This window comes from Amblyomma americanum, chromosome 6 (genome assembly GCF_052857255.1).
Source record: "Amblyomma americanum isolate KBUSLIRL-KWMA chromosome 6, ASM5285725v1, whole genome shotgun sequence".
Taxonomy (NCBI): domain Eukaryota; kingdom Metazoa; phylum Arthropoda; class Arachnida; order Ixodida; family Ixodidae; genus Amblyomma; species Amblyomma americanum.
The window spans coordinates 63,984,300-63,999,176 of NC_135502.1; the positions used below are offsets into that span (position 1 = coordinate 63,984,300).

The 14,877-nt window shown below is 43.9% G+C and overlaps 1 protein-coding gene across 1 annotated transcript in view; it reads right to left on the reverse strand.

The window, feature by feature from the left end:
- The window catches only part of LOC144093605 (glycine receptor subunit alphaZ1-like), a 185,888-nt gene extending 171,737 nt beyond the window's left edge, over positions 1-14,151 (reverse strand). The window contains exon 1 of the mRNA XM_077627164.1: positions 13,911-14,151. Coding sequence (XP_077483290.1) covers positions 13,911-14,029 — 119 coding nt within the window. The 5' untranslated portion in view covers positions 14,030-14,151. The remainder of the gene's footprint in view (positions 1-13,910) is intronic.
- Between the last annotated feature and the right edge of the window lie 726 nt (positions 14,152-14,877).

A 14,877-nucleotide genomic window follows, 5' to 3' on the forward strand; every position in this document is an offset into this window, starting at 1 on the left:
GAGAACAAGTCAAATCTGGTCTGCACCGATAGATTGCCACATTCAGTCTGCACAGATGCTTATTTCACTGGGAGCCTATTTAAGCTAGACATCAAGAAAAAATGTTTTGGCGTGGGTTTGAAATGAATGCCTACACCGCCATTAATTTCGAAACTGTAATCACGGTCTCCGTCTCTGTGTAGAGATCACGGGTTTCTTCCTTTTCCGACAGGACAAACTTTAGCAGAGCATGGGCGCCTTCGAATCATTTTTTAATGAAAACAAAAATTGGATGCAGTGGATCATTTAAGATTACAGCCGCAATAAAATTGAGACACTAGTCGCAGCCCATTTGAAGGAACTCTAGGAGGTAGAAAATAAACATTCGAGCTTAACTAAGGCTGAAGTGAAATTATATAGCTTAGGGCTCTGATGTTCTCCAGGGCGTCTATTTATTAATTTCAGTTTCGCTTCATTTGCGGCCTCAATGACTTTAAAGAAATGAAGAACGAAATTCGGGCGGGAAAACGAGCAGAAAAGGCGAGGGAAGTTCGGTGCCTTTCAGCTTCTTTTCCTTATTGGTTGAGCCTAATGGGATGTACTGCAGATGTAGTTAGGCCGTGATAAAACGAAAGGCCTAAAGAAATCGGTTGACTGCTTGCGACGAGTGTGGCTGATATTGATAGGAAGCTTCTAACGCTTTCGAAAGCTGTTCTTGACTTAGAAGTCGAGTTGGTTCCGGTACAACCCAAGTTTTGTGGCGTGCAGTCTTGCACAGAGCATCCAGAGTATTTGGTTGAAAATTGTGCTAAAGGAGATTTTCAGTTTTCACTTCGTCAAGTATTCATCACCTGGAATTAACTACTAATTCACATTTGCAAATACTGCGAAGGATCCTATCGGCTTTGTTTAACCCCTTTGGTGTCGTCTATTGAAGATTCTATGTGACTAAAGCACTTCTGACTGGTACAGCTCCACTCAGTTCTGACCGGTCGAGAGCAAAACATGCGTGCCATTCTTCATCCTGTGAATAATAGATTCCAAACTTGCGACCGATGCTGGCTGCATTGCTTACAGCTCCAGACATGCCATTCGTACGCCTAAGTACTCAAGCAGGTTCGTTCCAGTGCATTGTTCAGGGCTGAGCTCAGGAAAACGGGCAAAAACGCTAAGCAGTAGCGGATAAAATTGCGTCAATTATGTTCATTATACAAAGAAAAAGCGCTTACGCGCAGCATTGATTCCTGTTGCCATCATGGCTGAACCTTTTTTCGCGTTCCGTCACATGTCGGTGGTAATTGCGAATTCAAGTGCTTTCCAGAGCACTTCACTCTGCAAAACTATGTTCACTCGGAAGAAACTGTCAGGTGGATTGGGGAGGGATCCCTTCTTCATGGCATTATCTGCTGAAATAACTACATCCCAGCTTCGCACATTGAAGGAATGTGCTGGATGTGGCAAGAACGTTTTATTATGTGTAGTTACTAGTACACACTTGCCGCGCGCTATACATGGCTTACAATGAAAATGCGCCGCAAATGAACACATTTTAGCGCTAAGTTATTCTATTCGCCAAAGAAAAACGCGAAAAAAGAATTTACTGAAGTAGCCTTAGGAAAGTGTCGCTTTTCGAAAGTTTTCAGAATAAATTTTATTCCTCTTCTACTAGCAAACTCGATCCTACTATTTTACCTTGCACTGCTGCTTAAGCGAATAGTGTGGGAAAAGTTTTTTAAGTAATTTATCTCTGCCAAAGCCTCTTAGTTAGACCACTTTTATTATGGATAAAAAAAAAAAACTCAGGAGTCCGGCATGTCGCTGCATATCCGCATTGACTATGCTGTGGAGTGTGAAATGTCTCGAGTCTTCTTTCGAAAATAAATAACATAAAAGCTGTCAGTCTCCACGTGCAAGCATGAAAGCTTGAGTGGCACGAGTTCTAATGACGTCTAGATTAGACTAAAAGGATGGAAATGTAAAGGCGAAAGCCGCGGGAAGGAAGAACTTGCATGCTTCTTGAAAATAAAATGAAAGAACGAAATATAAAACTAAAAGGTTACTTCATGAATAATGCATAGGTTGCATACTAAAAACAGTAAATTCTTGTAAAGAAGACACTAATGTGACAAAGAGTTTCGTGTATCATACAGCCTCCTAAAGACCATGTACACGAAAAATTCATTGATATGTCACATCATGACGGAGTATGCCGTATTTTTTTCGAGGACGAAATTTTTTCACATATATTCATCAAACAGCCCCTGATAGCTTTAACGACTGTTCTTCAAACTCTTTCCAGTGTCTAATGTGGTAATAATTCTTTGGATTATACATATACAAAGCGAAGAACCGCAGGGGCTCATGGTGAAGGTTCCTGAACTAGACTGATAAAAGTATGCACCAGTGCTACAAGATAATCAAATTATTAATACCGTTCTGTATTCTGCGGCCCGGGGCAATAAGCGCTAACAACAGCGTCAGCGACTTGCGATTCAATACTTTGTTCATATGGCAGGCCATTAAGTTTCTTCTAGGAGCTTTCGTCACTGTGTTTTTATCAGGGATTGAAATTTACTCGCTGCGAAATGGAGTCACGTTCAACATATTTTCATGCTTTAAAACGTAGAAAGTTACAGCGGCAGCCGAAGCGGCTGTGACGGTACACTGCAATCTAATTTGGTGCAATAAGCAGCACAACATACAAAATAAAGGTAATAGAAATTGACAACACATATTTCCGATCGAGTTCCCTCTGAATTCCTCGCTTGTAAGACCCGCCGAAACCGTACCACGGCGTCAAGTCAGCTTCCGCCTCGGAGCCCAGCAGTTCAAGAAGGGACCACATGACCACGGCTGTACGTTACAGGCTCAAAATACCCTTTAAGTGGTCACTTATTCAACGATGCTGCAACGATACTGGCATGTAGTAAAAGTTTTGCCCTCTTTTTATCTTTATTTCGACTTCACCGCATGCTTTTTCGTTACACCTTCAGTTTTAGTTTTGCAACTCATACACATTTCAAGACAACGCCTTGACACTTGCGCACACCGGTATCCGCATACTATTGGCCAAGGCTGCTTGTGCGTATGACTGTATGGTAATTATAAAAAGCCGTTAGCCTGCACTGCACTGTATTATGTGTGCTGTCACTATTCTGTGCGTAGCGCTAGCATGCATCGGCGGGCAGAAGCACCGCTACGCCGCACTCGTGTAAATGCCACATAAAGTCGCTTGTCTATGCTGTAATGAGGACGTTTTTAGACGCTCAGAATTCTTGCATCATTCAAGTTTAAAAGACGTGCATCAAGAGAGATAGAAGATAGAGAGGTACTGTAGTTAAGCAGGAGAAAATATCGATTTTCTGTGCTACACTGGTGAAAACGATGGCAGGGTGCAAAAGAGAAAGAAAAAATAAAACTAAGTTCGAAAGGAAGATTGCGAAGTAATTAAGGAAGTAATTAATTTAAGCATGAGAAAGCCGCAACCTGTTACTGAGGAACGGTGCTCACAACAATCAAAACAAGAGTGCCTCACCTATCTTCAGAGGCGACAATTTTTGCAGCCACCGAAAGGATGCTCATCTTCGTCAGTGGGCTAAAATCAAAACAGTTCAGTGCTTGAATTGGTGAAAAAATAGTCTCGTCTTCGTTCTTTCTTGTGGTTTGCATGGTGGGGCGCTATTTTTTCACCAATCAAACTATGCAGCAACTAGCCCAAAGAGAGGTGTTAATATAGTTCAGTGCATGACGCATATGTGCATAATGCGTAACACGTAGTAGTTCAGTGCACGACACATGTGTGCATAATACGTAATACGTAGTAGTTCAGTGCATAATAGTGCATAACGATCCTCATTCTCGAGTATAAATGCATTCACTCCGTGTTCAATTGTCTCGTCTCACTTGCAGCTAGAGCAGGCAAGGAAACAACCCGTTTTGATAAAAGGCAGATGCTTGTTTGCGTATGAATGTATGAATGTGTATGAATGTATGAATCCGATCAAAAGTTTGGGATATTCTACGCTTACTTTCAAGACGCAAGCTGCTGGCGCGGACGTTGTTTGAGACAGCTGATTTTATTTTACAGCTTCAAGACTAGGCACCAATTAGCACTAATGCCTATTTTTACTTTTACGGCAAAAATTGGCTTCAACTAGTCACAACTGGGACTTCGGTCGGCTACCTATTTCTTTTCACCACATCGTAGAGTCCGAGTATATGCAATGAAAAGTTCAGAAAACGAGATATCAGGCACCCTATTCAATTTGCTATTTGCGGAGCTTTAAAGATATTTTTTGTTTTAAAATTTAGCCTAAATTTCTGTAATTCATGTTTCACTGGATGTACACTTTATTTTGAAGTCTTACTTTTCCCGTCGATTTTCGGCCATGATTGTCCTGTGTATGTGTATATGTATAAAGCTTAAGCCTGACTGCATTATTGATTTAATATAACAGATTGTGTTGAGATTCTTGGCCCAGATTACAGGCGGGGATAGGAAGTGGACGTGAGAAATTGAATTAAACGAGCTTCGTAATTGAATACATAACATCGTTAGTGACAAAAAGGGGTCTTGATTTAATATTCGAGTAGAACACGCAGTGTAAATCCACTCGATATCATCAAAAGCAATCATCTCCTTCAAGACAATTCGTCGAATGTCCACAGAAGATATTCTTGCCATTTCCCTGCCGTAGCTCTGAAAAATATGTATCGAAATGAACGTGAGTAGGCCGATAAAGCAATGTGTGGTATGAACTTTGTGGTTTTAAAGTAAAAAAAAAACCATGGTTAACAAAATGAAGGGGAGTTCTCAACTGCGTTCCAAGCACGGCTTGTATTGTAGCGGTTGAAATGACGAAAGAAATATCCGCAAGCCAATCTCCATTGCACTTTCGTGTACGTTTATTGCTGCGGAGGGAAAGAACAATAAATCCTGAATTGACGGTGCTCTTGAGTGGAAATCTAGTGCCGCTGAAATTAGGACTAATAAAATTTAGGCTTTCGACGATAATGATAAAGCTGGCGAATCTGAGCAGTGGAGCGAAAGACCTTGGCCAGCTGTCCGAGTTAAATAGCAGAAGTAATACACAGTAGCTACATGCACACGTGGTTTCGCTAACCCGAAGCTTTCTTGGTTCCATCTAAGAAAGTGAATGTATGGCTTTGCTTCCTTCAGGACACGCGTTATCGAGGTGCGGTTTGTTTCTCCATCCGACCACTGTTTCGTACGCCGGCAGGCACGAAGCACGACAATTAGGTGACTTCTACCATGGTAAATCTTATGGACGGCCTACAAAGCCATATGTCGGTCTTAATTGTTACCTACGTAATGCGCCTGATCTAGTAGGCGCTATGTCTGTCAACACGAGATGTGAATAAACAGGATTGAACATCCACGCACCCGTCCGGAACGAGGGTAGGCGCTCTACTAGCCACACACACCCGCATCTCCGCGCGAAGTAGCTCGGCTAATGGACATCCGCCTCTCCGCGTGTTCGTGAGCATCCCAGCGCTCTCCGTCATCGACGCTGATGCTATATCCAAAGAGGCAAGCCACTCTTGCGTATGGAAAGGCAGCCGTTCCATTCCATTATCGGTGGCCATGAAACCGGGCTGCCAGAACCTGAGTTGCTGCGCCCGCCAGGCGTCAGCACTGGCAGCGATAGTGGCCCGGAGCTTGACTGCTGGCGCATCAACAAATTGTTGCAGAGGGCTTTCAAAATATGCGGGCTATCTATGCCTGGAGCATGGAGACCAACGTGACCGAGAAAAGAAAATGCAGGCATCGGCGGCTGAACTGCATGTTGACGAAAACAACGCTGTTTAGAAAGGAAAGACCTGCGCTGCTGTACTCAGTGCTCCCAATTTCGCAGCTAAAGAGGATATATTTGGACAAAAGAAATATCGAATTGCAAATTCAAGCCTCAGGGTATTTTATGAAAGTGATAAATAAAGAAATCGTAAATTCTATCGCAATGCCTGGTAGTAAACAACCTGACCTTTCCTTACCAAACACCCCGAGGCTTTCTCCTTTCTTGTTTACTTTTTGATTATCAAGAACCATCTGCCCAGCCTCTCTCTACCGTGACCTTTCCTTTGGTTGCTTTTGACAACGTGACTATTAAATATTACTTGAAAAACAGTACAGACATGAACAAAATTTTGCAGGATGTGGGTTCGGGCAAAATATTTTCTTTCTATGCTATGCAGCGTTACAGGGCTACAAAATAGCACCAAAGAGGAAGGACATAGGAGTGCTACTCCTTCTTGCAATTAATTCATCTGGCTTAGCCACAAGGCAGCAAAAAGTTGGATATTTTCTACGAATTAGGGTAACACAAAATTTGGCCCTCGATTGTACAAGAATGACAAAACAAGCAAAAAAGTTTTTTTGGCACTTGCCGCGTATGGCACTGTACTCGTGTACTGCCGTCCGCTGGCAACCGTACATATCTATCGTATGCGACGCTGTGGGCAACTTTCTCCAAATATTGTTGTAAGTAAAAATTTATTCTCTGATTCTTCCCAGCTGTGTTTGCGCCGGTCCTGCAGCAAAATACGCACTTATCGACAACAAAATTTGATTATTAGGACCATAGTCTGCAGACTATACATGTTTACAATCTGAAATTTCGACTGGTGAGGACTATACATGACTTTTTAAAGATTTATTTTTGTCATACGGAAAGAAGCTTAGCTTGGGAGTCGAAGTAAAAACAAATCGGGGCCCGACTGCAGCGGAGACATCCGCTCCGATATGCAATCAGCCTCGATATGCAAGCAAATGCTGCTGGCTGTACTCAGAGTGGCTGCTTTTCAGTGCTTGCATTTGTGAGCTCATGCAAAAAACCTGGATGAATAACGCCAGAGGCGTCGTAATCCTTCGTGAAGAACGGTTGCGGCGGATACGAAAAGAGGGACAGCCTTTCCGGCAGCATTAAATTTCAGTGAAGTGGAGCGTGCGCAAAAAGTAAATTCGAACCGAGAAGAGAAAGAATACGACGTCGATGAAAAGAGCGCGCGGATGTCTGCTGCTTCCCTGAAATACCTGAAGAAAATCTGGGACAATCTAAGAAATTTACTTTCAGCCGAAATTCGTCCCTGCCGACTGTACACTGGGTGCGGGCAGTAGCCCGAAAATTACGGTAGTAAAAGTCTTCCCGCCTTGACAGGTTACAGCCGTTTTGAGGCGAATGGTGGTGTGGCACGTAGGTTCTGTGATGCATGTGCAAAAATCTATATCGACGCACGCATTTTGCTTGCGAAATTGGCCTCTAATAGCGATACCACTACGTCAGTTTGTTGTATTTTCTAGCTTACAAAAGCTGCGTTTTCGGCCACAGCGGTCTGCTTGGGATTATAACACGGTGCCCATTTGGCACAGGTCAACTTTTATTTGACCTCACTGTTCCTTTCAAAATATTTTTTAAGAACATGTGGTCATTGGTATATTCTTTACCGGAGGTGACTTCTACTACTGCAGGCACTCCGAAATATGTACATTCTCAATTTTTCAGTCACAGTTAATTGTCAGTCTTCGCTTGAAAATGTGCTTTCATATGCTTGCTTTTATACAATTCAGAATAATATTAAAACTCTCAGTAGTTTCTTCAAGACATTAAACTGATTTTCTGCATGAATTTTTGCTCACGGCGATGCTGATAAAATAGCTGACCGCTGTAATTTGCCTTATTTTTTTTTCTTCAGCCGCTGCATTCTCGAAGATTTCATTAGTTAGATTAGAAATGCTAAGAAATTGTTGTTTTTTATATAATTACAAGAAGGGGTGAAAGAAGCAAAAATTTATATGCTTTTGGCAAAGCTTTTTAGGGCACTTCTCTTTGAATTGCAGAAGGTGTTTGCAAATTTAACAATAGCGACGTTACTTAACCGCTATTATAGTTCACGGAGCAAACGAAGAGTTGGCTGTAATGCGAACCTTTGCTAAAATGAGTTGATTCTTCTTCGCTCAGAGGCAGCGTCTAAAAACTTCGCGGCACGGTTCACAGAAATTTTTCAGATGGCTTTCTTTATTCAACAGCCGTATTATAGGACGTCGCCTTTGTTACCTCAGCGGTGGGCAATTCTCTGCGTAGTCAGAGAAAGTTCTTATCCTGTTCATGTAGTTCATCACAGCTACCTGTATGAAATAAATGACATAAAAGTTGCATTTAGTAGGCCGAAGGGGCAAATCCATAGCACATCGTGATCTGTTAGTGTCTGAAGTACATGACTTCTGGTATAGACGGTGAGGGGTGTTCGTGATGACCAACAGTATAAAATTAAACACGTGCTATCATATGATAGCGGGTGCTATCCTTCGGTCCACCTCCGTTCATAACGGCACCTCAGAGGCTGCGGTTCTAGGTTGGCAAGGCAGCTGTAGAAGTGACCGGCCACTTCATTCGCGAGGAGTTACTCGGGGCATCCGCGGTGTCTATATAAAAGATGCATACCGTAGGCTCTAAGACACGAGGGCGAACTAGAAAAGTGGCGGCGAATGCTCCTCATACTAGCTGCAATTCGCTGTTTTTCTCGAGAGCTGCTGCGTGTGACAACCACGTTTCATGATTCAAAGCTTACTGAATTCGCAATGACAACCGAGTTCTGTTCGCTATACTGTTAAGATGAGATCGGTCTGAAATGGGATTGGGCGGTGAAATTGTGATGATATAGCAATATGAGGAACTGGTGTAGTCCTCTCTGCGGTTGCTCACTGGTCCCGAGGATCCTACTAAGGAGAACAGCGAGGGCTAGAGCAGATTCAAGAGCAAAAGCCTGTTTTTCCATTAGCTGCTGTGAGACGCACGTCACTACTGTTTCAAAGAGCAGCCGGGGGTTACCGGCGCTCAAATTTTATGAGAAAGCCGCAATCGATATTTAAACACAGGTGCTTCCTAAATACTTCCGTTCATGTCTAAGTGGAGATATGCGTTCAACTTCTTACGCGTAAAAGGTAAAACATCAGGTATAATGGTTAACGTAGAAAATGTAAGCAGCTTGCAATTTGCTGAAGTAAGGCTTTCTGCCGAGCTAGTTGGTACATGATCTTTTAGACATGGTGTGGGCTGCGCCGTGTCTAGAGGTAACTTTGTGTGAAAGACCGCGCAGTTAAGGTCTTACGCGCACAGGTTTATTTTTCTTTTTCGTGCTTTCATTGGTCGGACTTTTCAATAATTTTGCTCAAGGCTTTCAGACGTGCTGGCGACCATTTGCGCTAGGTAACCTGCAGATAAAGTTCTCTCAGTCTGGCCCTGGAAGCTTTCACATATATTGTGTGTACACGATTTTTATAAAGCAGACTTCATGCAAAGATTTTCTTTGCCACGCTTTACCAGCTTAGCGGGGACACTATTATAAGACAAAAAATACAGAGGAGGCGATAGAATAAAGGGTTAATTAATGTCCATATATGCGAAATTGGTCATTGAGACTTTAGTTTCACAGATCGTTAGGAGTCATCATACGAATCCTGGCGCGGTGGTGCAGATGTTAAGCAATGCGTCACTGTCCTGTGACGGCAGATGCAACCCGGGTTGCTCTTACCGAGCAAGCAATCGTTAATTTAACTGCCACCTGCAACTGTGGACAGTTTCATCACAACCCAGTGGGCGGATTGTGATGATGTCGCAAGGTCAGGTGACCCAGGTGGCCCACCTGGCTACAGTGCCGCCGACGCCAGAATTGCTGCATATCTGGAGCTTAACGCTCTCGCGTTAAAAGAGGCTTCTTTCAAGGCGGATGTGACGTTCGGTAAATGTGGGTACATGTTAAAGTGATAGGAGGAGATTATAAATAGGAAAAAAATACCAGCATACTTGAAAAATAAATGAATATCGAATGGCGTTCTTCAAAACATTGCTAAACACGTCATGCACAAACCGAAGCAAACAAAGCACTGCGTGTTTAAACTGCATTCCCGCATATCGCAGAAGAAAATAAGGTTCATATGGGCCCCACCTACTGTCATCGCTTTTGAGACGACAACAACAACAGCAAATATACGAACAAGATCTTCTGCACCTCTCTAGGAAAGCGTTAGGTGAAGCTGCATGCCGCGGTCTGTTCTACGTACGCTTTTGTGAGCGGCTGGGCCACCCTTGAAAAAACCTTCAGGCACCTTGGCTTAGAGTACAATTCATGTGGCTTCCAAAGCGGTCCGAACCTGTTTAAAATAGCTTCACTCTCCGCTTCTTAGAGCTTTATGTGCCTGAGAGGCTCCATAGCCTCTGGCTCGAGGCGCAGCAGAAAACTTCTTCAGCTGGGAACATTCAAAACGGCCAAAATACGCTTCATGAAACTGATACGACGAGAACACGACCACTTGATTCAAAAACTCAGTGTTTCACGGGACACAGCTTTTTGGAGGAAAGTGTCTCAGAAGATAAGAACGAATTGTGGGAAGTTAGCATGGCCTTTGTAAATCAAAGAAGTACATTTGGCTCGCAGCCTTATGTTCCATGATCAGTGCAGTTAGAAGCATCGCAGGGATCCCACATAGCACTTCCTGTGCGAATTACTTCAGTTTTGTTTAAAAAATACAGAAAAAAACCAAGCCGCCGTGTTGCACACAAAGCTATAGTGGTCTGACTTTTTCCGGGTACTTCATTTAAAACAATGCATCAATCAAAGCGACCAAAGCTTAATTTAAAAGGGCTGCACACAAGCTAGTCGGTCGAGTTCACTTTCAGCGGGCTCAACGCGAAAGCAGCTTGCCGTCTCCAGTGCCGGTTCTAAGCAACCATCTTGCACTTAGAAGTGCTACTTAATATTCGCTATTTAAAATGCTCTTAATGTTGGTAGCTATATGAAGTTCTTTAACAATTATTTCCAGGTGGATGCTTCGATAGAAACGCAGTAGCTAGGTTCGGGTGCGGCGCATGTAAGAATACGCATACGTGGATACGCCCCCTAAAATATGTGTGCACTTGTGCTGGGAACCACAATAAATTGTTCTCTGCGATTTTATACTTTCACGGGCGGCAGAAATGAAGGAACACAATTTACGAACTTGCTTCAGCTCTGTAAACACCCTTCCCTCAGATATAAATGCATTAGCGGTAGCACACCAACAGGTCCTGGAAATGAGACGATGTTTGCGAGAGAAAATGACACTTTCTGAAAAAAAAAATCCTACGGCGAAAAAGAAAAACGGAATGTAATTTAAATCACGTTCTACCAAGTCGACCACGAGCGCTCTTCGCATTATGCAAGTCATGTTATTGCAGCGGGCCGCAGAGTCGTAGAATTTTAAGTTTTTACCCGCGCCTTTTCATATCTTTTCGCAATGTCAAACAATAAAGTGCCTTCGTGCGTAAGAATACATTATGCGTGAGAGTACAAATTCATAGGTTAAAAGAAAAGTATGCGCAAAGGCTCGAGCCAAAATCACTGAATGGAACTGACGTAAAAAACCGATTTTTATTTTTTCTTTCATATAAGATTTTTAGACCGCAGCTACATATGGGTCTCAAACGATGCAATAAGGACGAATCTTCTTTCGAACATATGCATTCATGTAAGAATTCCCAGTTTAGGAAGTGTTAGGTGTTGGGTGATGATAGCAGCCCGAAAACGCAATGTGTTTTGTTTATTTGATGAGGTGTAGGCTCCCGATTCTTTCGTTGTCTATTCAGGTGTAGAAGCGTTGTTGATAACACACGTTCACGCGCTGAATAAACAAATTCGGCACTCTGAAATTTTACATACACTGGAAACTTTGTTACCAAAGGTTGAACAGCATTAACAATGTTCGTGGCACTGTAGATGATTTGAAGATCTTGCTGTGCCCTTTAGTGAAAGTTTTGAATCGAGCTGCACGAAATCGCTAGCTTGGACAGGTTTCTGCATTTCAGAAAAACGCCAGGGGTAACGCAAGCTGTAGACAACGCAAAATTGGGAAGGCTAAGGACTGTAACGTAATCTTCAATGGTAATGCGCTAAACGTAGTCTAGTCGCACAACGAGCCGAACACAGCTTCAACTCATAATTACGCAACTTGAGCAAAGCAACAGCTTTTTAGGCAAGGCGTTAAAAATGAGCAAGTTCTTAACGGCAAACTTACGCAAAACATAAGTCGCAGGTTACTTTGAGAAACCGAAATTTTATGGTCAGCCGGTGTGTGCCCTCTACAGAAGGAATAATTTCTTTACGGCAAATAAGAAAAGGGATATGCCGAAAAAAAAACATCAAGGTGTAATGTTACCGACCCGCACTGAAACTTAAAAAGCGTGGTTAACAAAAATGGCGTACTTAAAAGTACTATAAAGAAAGTGCTGGAACTAGTAAAGTCGTTTTCAACTCCTGGGTATCGGATAGTGTCGCCGACGCGCTTCCTAAAGGTTCATGCTTTTCCAGACGAACGTAACAGTGTGACTGTCAAAGTCGAACGGTATATCGTTAACGAATTGGATGTGTCTGTTTTCTGGAAGAAAATTCAAGTGAAATACGAACACAATACTATTTTTTGGGTGAACATCAAGAAGATATATTCAAGTTGTCCGAGAAAAATATGCTGTCACTATTTCTTCGCAAAGAGAATTCGATCGATAGCAAGCTGCCACTATTCAATCCTCAAGTAATGGTCACCTGAACAAAGTCTGTTAAACTTCTCAAATTAGCTATGCTAAACGGCGTACGTTTCGCTTTTAGTATAAATGCAAAACTAGATAAATGTCAAAAGATGCCCTTCCATACCTTTTTTTCAAGTGTTCACATTTCTTCTTAATATACCATTGCTCTAAACGCTTTATCTTTTATTCTGGGTCTACTATTGGCCTACAAGTATAAGTGGCGACGACTATCTAGAGACATTTAAAGGAACCCTCGAACGGCAGACGGAAGCGGACAGTGATTGCTGCGTATCAGGTCCCATAACGTCCCATAACGTCCCATAAGGTCCCATAATGTATTAATACGGTATTGTGAAAGAAAATCCGAACGGAGAGGAGAGAAGGAAGCATAAAAGTCCTTGGCCCACGTCAGTGTTTGAAAGCGGCAGCCCAGGAGAGAAAGTAACGATTGGAATCTCCAAAACCTTCGCGCGCAACAATAGTCCATGTCTTCCTGCCGCCTGGGCAACTAGAAACTGGCTTTCCATGACAGCTCATGCGATCGCCGGATCAAGTTGCCTGCATTTTCGGTAGTAAAGAAAACTAAATGACGTAAAACTTGATGGAAATAATAGCAACAATTCATTCCCTTTAAAGACGGCAAGTGCAGTAGCATACTACGGTACAGTATAGTTCATTCGAATCAGGTTAAATGAAACAGCTACTCTTTTGGAACCAAAGCCTTGATTCTCCTGGCATTTATTTCGCTCTGCTGCTTATTCAACCTTTCATAATTAGAACAAATTTTAGCCTCCTTGCACAGTCGGTCGAATTACCGATTCTACATTAAAAACTGCATATTAAGGTTTGACGGCGAAGCGCACTTGAAACAAACCCGAAAGCATTCGTTGAAGACTACAAGACCAACAGGATGTAATTTATAAGCTTCAAAAGGTGCAACTGAAACATCACTGTCCAACCCACTTAAACGCTTTCTAATGCAGCCCGAACTCAAAATGCATGTATCCTTCCTGAAAAAGAACGCAACAAAATAATTAAAAGTTACAAGGAACACCTTTCTAATATTAATAGTAAAAATTGAACAACCTGAGTGGGCATCTTTTCTACATAGCAATGGCGAGCAGGACCAAAACTACCGAGGGGGCGGTGATCGCCGCTATTTTGCGAAATACAAATGCTCAAAAGTTTTCTACCTCAAAAGAGCATTGAACAGTGTGTGAGACTACGGAGCAGCGTCGCGAGAATCAGTGCCAAGTCAGCCGTGCATTTCTCCGGAACAACTCGCCCCTTCGCGCCCAACGCTTCTCAGGAGCGCGAGACAACGGCAAGGCCGGAATCTCGAGAGGGGCCACTCACTTGTCGATGTGGTCGACCGCCTGGGCGAGCCAGGCACTCGTCGTGGCACATCCGACTGCGAGCAGGAAAGCGCACATCCCTCGGCCGCCAGGAGCAGCAGCGACGGGCGCCGCGATCATATCAGCTGCCGCGGCCGGCCTGTGCGCTCAAACGAGCCGAGCACACCTCTCTGGCGGGTTTGGGCGCCGCGCGCAGGCGCCTGGCACGATCCGCCGCTCTGACTACGCGCCCAAACTCCGGCGGCGCGCTCTCCCGACCGGTGGAGAGGAGGGCGCGCGGGAAACAAGGGTGAGAGGGAGGAAAAGGCGCCCCTCCCCTCGCGACTCAAGCGCCGCCTCGGTGCACCGGCCGTGGGAGCCGTCTAGTCGGCTGTTGACTCCGGCGATCTCTCGTTTCCAGCGTCTAAAACTGCTTCCCTTTCTTTTTGTTTGCTTCCTTGCTTAAGCACGCTTCGATCGGCCAGCAAAAAAAGAGGGCAACGGCTTGAAAACAGCGAAAAAGCGCGAGCGGGAAACTTGGGTTTCAACTAACAGAATTTGTTTCGGCCCTTGAAGCTCTACCCATAGCGAAGCACGAACAGCAGCGTGCAGGACAGCGCATCCGCCATCGAACGCATCTGCCGCTTCGGAAGGGACACACATATCCGCCCGCGCCTGCCGGGCGACTTGTCTGCTTTCGGAGAAATCTCCATGCGGAGGAAGCGAAGGGTTTTTCGGTATCTCTGAAAGGAACGACAGCACCGCCAGGAGTAGCTGGCGGGCCGTTTTTCTTCTTCCTTGTGTTATGGAGGAACTCCCTAAGAGCAGGGGAACGTTGGCACGTTGCGGCCCGGGGAACACTGCTTTGTTCCCTAGGGCTGAAAGGAGCGTCTTAGTTCGAAAGCACTTCGAGCCACACGCCCCTGATTTCAGCGGCGTGTGTCTGTATATGTTTGTGAATCCTTTGAGTAGCAAGTGTAACCGGCTCA